Genomic DNA, 6,157 nt, shown 5'->3' on the forward strand with positions numbered 1-6,157 from the left:
CAATGGCATAGGACAGGAAGAAAAGGAGCTGTTATCTTGAAAACAAGCAAGAAAAAACCTGTCACTACTTCTTGAGAAAATTTTCAGAATTTAGGGTTCAGAGTCCATAGTAATCTGCACTAGTATAATTAGAATTACTTAGCCATCCAAGTTCCCCACACGGTGTTTTGCAACTGCAAGAGCTGAGCTGTGCTGCATCCAATTTGGTGCTGATGTTTTGGTGCAGCAGGAAAATGTTGCTTTTCTAGGCTTTTCAATTGCTCTAATTCTGCAAGAAAGGCTGACCCAAGATAAATAGCTCCATCAAGGTGACTGTTGCAGCCACATAGGCTCATCTACATAAGGAGTTATTCCAGACCAGCTTCTCCAGATTAAATCTGCTGTTTGTGTTATTGCAACAGAAATAGCTGTTCTGCTGTAAAATCTGTATTAAAACACTCTTTCCTTTTGTTAATTGTAGTCTTTAGTGACCATGTGTATTTATCACATAAGAATAAAAAATAAGCATATACTTCAGATTTAATTTTCCTGCAGTATGTATTTTCCACATATCTTGCTGCTTTCCTTGGAAAAGTAAAGACAATTTGAAGCACATTACAAGTTGCATTGCCTACAGCTTCTCAGGTACCCTTCATAGCAAGCCAAGATGTTTTCACAATGGCATTCCTGAAATTTCAACATCTGACAAATAAAGGCACGACTATTTTCCTCCAGCTGTTCTCTTTGATATTTAATTATCCTAAGCTGGTCCCTGGAAACACAGGCATGCAGGTACAGACCAGTCTGAGGGAAATAACGAGAATTTCTAGCACAGTGTATCCTATGTGAAGAGTCAAAAGCCTCCTCTTTCAGCTCAAATCTAGAGTGTGGAAAGGAGCAGTCTGAATCCTTTGCAACATTTATCATGAATATGTTTTTACACAATGAATCCCTGTAAAAGCCTGTTTCTGAGTAGTCACAGATTGAAAGACAGCCACAATATTATGTCATTTGTTGGTGATGATTATGTTGTTCTTTGCTTAACAACTGTAATGTCTTGATTTGTGGCACCCAATAAATCAATTAAAAATTTTGAGAATTAAATACATTGAACTTTTAAAAGACGTTAAGGTTTTTCTTCATCAAAAATGTCTTTCTAGTCAATAAAATTATGAATTTGATTGTTTCTATGTGATACCTCCACTCTAAAGGGATAAAGATACATTTTAGGCTTCTCTTTGCAATTTTTTCAAAACAAACCTGTTTCTGGTGTTTTATAAATGTGCATGAAGATGCATTTACATGTCCAAGCATTTTGTATTTTACAACCTAGAAACAGTCATGTTTAAATGATGCACAAATCAGGACAGCTTTGCTTTAGAAAAAGTTAAATGAAGTTGCTTTTTGCTGCCCTTTTGAAAAAGAAAAGAGGAGCTGATATTTCTAGGGTGTGAAATAAAACAAATCCCCAAAAGACAAATAACCATCAGCTACATGATTCCTGCCTAAGGTTGTGCATATGTACAAGTAAGTTATAATAAATTAATAATAAAACCTGAAAGACTATGTAACCTTTACAGTTCTTCTCCATGTTAGGGTTTTTAAGATATCTATGCTTAAAACCCTCTTTATCTCTTTAAATTTCTGATGGTTTGTTCCACCCTGCCCTTTTCTTACAGGATACAATAGAATGACAAATGGCAGGTAAGTTTTCAAGTTTAAGTAAAGCTAAACATAAGGCTTTTCAGGAATGAAATCAGCTTTATTTGTTAAAATACTTGTACTGTGTACAAAAGAAATTACTATAAGTTACAATACTTAAGGCACAGAACATTGAAGGGGTGTTTGCTTCCACTGGAAGAAGAGTATTTTAGAAATAAAGAATCATTAGAATCAGACATCGATAGCAGTAATAATATAATAATATAATAATAAATACTTCATATTTATATAATCTGAATTTCTAATAATCCAAACATTTCAGCATGAATTAATATATCTTAATATGTCTCCAGCAAGTAGGTAGAAGAGTCTTCTGTAGCTCACAGAAAAAGAAAATTGTATGGCTCATGGTGAGGGTTACATCAACCCTCATATATATCCCCTTGTCCAGTTTCACAACTGCCAGCAGCAGAACTCCAGAAGGATGGTGAGCAGGCAAGCGACTGCAAACACTGTTTGCTGTAATCTTAACCCATTAGAATACAGTCTGGTAATTTCCTCCTTTTCTGATTTCAGTTCTGGGAAAAAAAAAATCGAGAAAATAAGATGGTTAATAAATAAATATGTAAATTTGAAAACAAAAGACTTTCAATATACTTGAAAAGTCCTCTGACATCTCGCAGGTACTTAAGTTAAAGGTATCAGCTGTTAAAGCCAATCAAAGGGACTATTCTCAGGAGAGAGATGTAAATAGATGTCCCATCAATGATCGTTTGAGGAGCAACTGATAGCATTTATCAGCTCTTGCAGGCATTAATCTCAGAATAATCAAAAGTAAATACCAAGCAAAAGCAAGAGGAAGAACTTCACAAGAGGTATGCACTCAAGCCTGAATGTCAGCTTTTAACCCTTCCTTTAACAGGAGGGGACTTCACTTGCAGCACAAGCAGAAAGCCAGACCCTCCTTTACGTGAAAGCCACCGAGTTGCTGCTCAGAGGATTCTTCACTGACACCTTTCATTGTCTTCTTTAAACTGAGCTCAAGAGCAGTAAGCAGCAGACTGCTTTTACTGAGCGTGGGGAGGCTCATTATGTCTTTTGCTCCTTTAATAGGAAACAGTAGGGCTGATTCAAAGGTGAACACCCAAGCATTTAACTCTTCCGAAGAGTTAAATGAGCGAGCTGTGTGCTACATGTAATTGCTCAGTATAGACAACCTCAAGGAAAAAGTGGTTCTGGTGGTGGGTTTTAATTTTTTTGTTCGTTTGTTTGTTTTTGTTTTTGTCTGGGGTTGCAAGGATAGGAATGTCACCCGATATTTTAAAATTTGCATTTACATTTGAGTTGGTGGCATAACTCAGGAGTCATAGGTTCAAGACACTGCTACTCAGGTAGGAATCTGGTCAGGAAATAAGAGGCTGCCAGTTCATCGGGCTGCAACTGAATCTTGAAACTCTTTAGGTCTGTTGTTTTCTCACCCCGCTAACCAGTGAAACTGGCACAATTGAAGGAAAGCACAAGATGGGATTAAGACATGATGGGTGGAAAGGGCAAGAATATCTCGCACTGACTTTGCCACTGAAGTGGAAATATTGTTAAACCCTCATTAGTCATCTCAAGAGTATTGAAAACAATCTGGATCAAAGTAGCCAGTTCTCCATGGAAAATAATACCTGTTAAAGCAAATCTTTAAATCTTTATTCTAGCTGATTGAAAAATATTCATCCGTTTATTCAAGGATTTTCACAGGCTGATGTAGAAAGACAAATACAGTGGTTTTCAGGAGACTGGATGGCACTACTTAACACTGATCAGGACATGGCTACATGTTTTTTTGTGTGAAGTGTGCTCTGTCTTAGAACGCTGTATATGAACATTATGAAGATAAAGATCTTAAAATAAGGTTCAGATTAGTTTTGTAAATTGTTTATGACTGATAATTCTATGTTATAAGTAGTTTACATGAGAACATGAAAGTTTTCACAACTTCTCTAATCTAATACGGTTTTTACTTACACCACACCAGTTTAACACTACTGTTTTTTTTCCTTTCCAAAACATATTTTGTATGCTTGGATGTGGTTAAATGAGAAGCCGTAGATGTGCAGATTTTGCAGAGTGGAGAAATATTTAATCTCTGTAATTTTCAATTAGAGCGGTGGAAAGTTTCCTACTGCACAGAATTATAAAGATCTGAAAGTATTTAACGGGATGCACTATGCAGGCAACAGCGGTGCTGTTCACTGCTTCACTAATGCACTCTCTGAAGCAAAGCAGCCCACTGTAGAAGTCTGAACAGAGCACACACACAGCATCCTCCGAGGGCCCCATCCTTGCAGAAGGCAATTCTATCACCCACGGGACAAAATTGTTTGATTTGATGCCATTTCTTACCGCAGTTATCCCACATTATTTCCGACAGGCAATTCAGGGTCCCGTAGCCGCAGCGGCACAACCAGCAGCCCTTCAGCACCCAGGCGCCGTGGGCGATGCTGCCGCAGTTGCTGCCAACGACAAGGGAGACATTTGGTACATGCCTGATCCCAAAAACAACCATCCAGAGCATTTCGTTCACTTTTCCTTCCATTTTGGTCTGATTTTTTTTTTTTTTTACCTTTGCCGCTCGTCGTGTTCGCAGTATCTGCCAGTGAAATGCTTTAGGCAGGCACAGAAAGTCCCTAAAATACAGGTCCCTCCGTTTTGGCAGCAGTGTCTGCTCAGTTTTTTACCTGCAAGACAATATTACAGATGTTAACAAGTATCTCAGGGGCTCTGAACCTCACCTTTTCCTCGCTTTTCCACCTCAGGTCTCTCCAGTTGCCAAAGTAGCCAAAGGATATCTGGTTTTATTGTTTTTAGAGACAATAAAATTATAAGCCTGTTAGGAGTGTTTGTTCAGCTAAATCCAGTTTGTTTAGTTAAGGATTAGAAACAAACTACCAGGGATTACAGGATGGTGAAGGAGCAACGCCTGGCAATCCTGTAGCAGCATCATGTACTCGGGTGAAATATTTCACTTTGACAGACAGCGGTTTCAATCACACTAAGAAATGAGGCAGTTACTGGAAAGCGATGCTTATTTTTGAATAAAGGATGCTTTGTTATTTAATTTTGAGAGGAGGGGGGAACGCTCCCTTCAACCTTTCTCAGACTCCTGGGATTGAGCACCAGTATAAAACTTAATATATGTGGGAAGAAACCGACTACATTTCCCCCCCCCCCCCCCCCCGTGTTAGTACTGTTGCTTTCATGCAGCTCAAACTTTTTTTTTTTTAAAGTAACTTTTTTATTATCATGAATTCTAGTTAATTTGAACAAATGAACAGAATGTTACGAGATTTCAGATACTTTTGTCTACGCAAGTGATTCTTAGTATCATTCCCTTTTCATTACCACATTTTGCAAGTGAGAGGTCCTCAGTTCTACCTTAAATTTTTATCACCATTTCCTGAGTGATCACGGAAAACCAACAGGCTGGAAAATTCTAGGATAACAGTTTTATAAAAAGTAATTATGCGGATTGTTTACATAAACAATGTTACCTACTCTCTGTAATTCCAGTGAAAGGTACCAATGACCTGGAACTCTGTTGCTTTCTGCTTTCATAACTCTGATTCATGTCATTGAGTGCATTTATAAAAATCCCTTCGTTCTTGGGCTGCTGCTTTTGAGCTGTGGCATTGAGACTTTTCACATCTTCTTCACTTTCTTCTTTACCACGGCCTTGACAAGAAGTGCAAATATGGAAGGGAATTTCTTTTAATAAAGAAATACACAGGCTAAATGTGCAAGGGGAACACGACGGGGCGGTGAGAAACACGAAGCTTCCCTTACCTTTTCCTAAATGAACGGCCTGCCAGACCAGCGTCACAGTGAACAGAACTCTGCAAAAAAACCCCCATGAACTGAAATAAATACGTGCCAACAAGTCAAACACTAAAACGAAGGTGGGTGCGCGAACTTTTCAAAGACTAAAGGAAAAAGCATCCCTGGCTGGAGAAGGTCCCCCGGCAGCTCGGGGTGAACTTACCTAACGTGATTTTCACAGTACATTTTCCTGCAGTTTGAAATTCCCTCGAGGTCCTCCGGGAAAGCTTCGGCAGGAGGAAGGTGTCCTGAGCCCCCTCCTGCAGGCTGTCCTCACACCATACACGGCAACAGGAGACGGAGAAAGCGGGATGGAGAAAACTGTTCTCTTGCTATCCAGCTCACACCAGGAGTCCCAAGGGCACAGCCTGCAGCTGAGCCCTCACCGCGGTCCTGGCGGGCAGGGACTCCCCGGCCAGTCCCTGGAGGGTGGAGCAAAGCGGGGGCATCCACTGCTGGGTGGGGGCAGAGTTAAGCGCCCGTGAGCACAACGAACAGCCCAAGGCAGGAAGGACTCAGCTCCAGCTTATTTCTTGACATAAAGGACTTTGAGCCGCCTCATACTGCGTGGGGAAAAAAAAAAAAACAAAACCCCCAACCAAAACAGAAAAACCACTGTTCTGTAGAACTGCAGTAGGTATATATAATG

The 6,157-nt window shown here is 39.7% G+C and overlaps 1 protein-coding gene across 2 annotated transcripts; it reads right to left on the reverse strand.

Moving 5' to 3' along the window:
• Positions 1–1,742: 1,742 nt before the first annotated feature.
• Positions 1,743–5,910, reverse strand: LOC127466522 (cryptic protein-like). Of its 2 annotated transcripts, XM_051777399.1 has the most exons (6): positions 5,672–5,910; positions 5,476–5,525; positions 5,188–5,364; positions 4,256–4,370; positions 4,036–4,145; positions 1,743–2,219 (listed from the first exon to the last, which is right to left on the reverse strand). In XM_051777399.1, exons 1-6 carry the CDS (start codon positions 5,692–5,694, stop codon positions 2,095–2,097), a joined length of 600 nt encoding a protein of 199 aa, XP_051633359.1. In that variant the 5' UTR covers positions 5,695–5,910; the 3' UTR covers positions 1,743–2,094. The 2 variants fall into 2 exon arrangements, with proteins under 2 accessions (XP_051633359.1, XP_051633360.1); XM_051777400.1 differs by lacking the exon at positions 5,188–5,364.
• Between the last annotated feature and the right edge of the window lie 247 nt (positions 5,911–6,157).

The sequence above is a fragment of the Manacus candei genome, unplaced genomic scaffold (assembly GCF_025592945.1).
Source record: "Manacus candei isolate 608988 ecotype Guabito, Panama unplaced genomic scaffold, ASM2559294v1 h1tg000010l, whole genome shotgun sequence".
NCBI lineage: Eukaryota > Metazoa > Chordata > Aves > Passeriformes > Pipridae > Manacus > Manacus candei.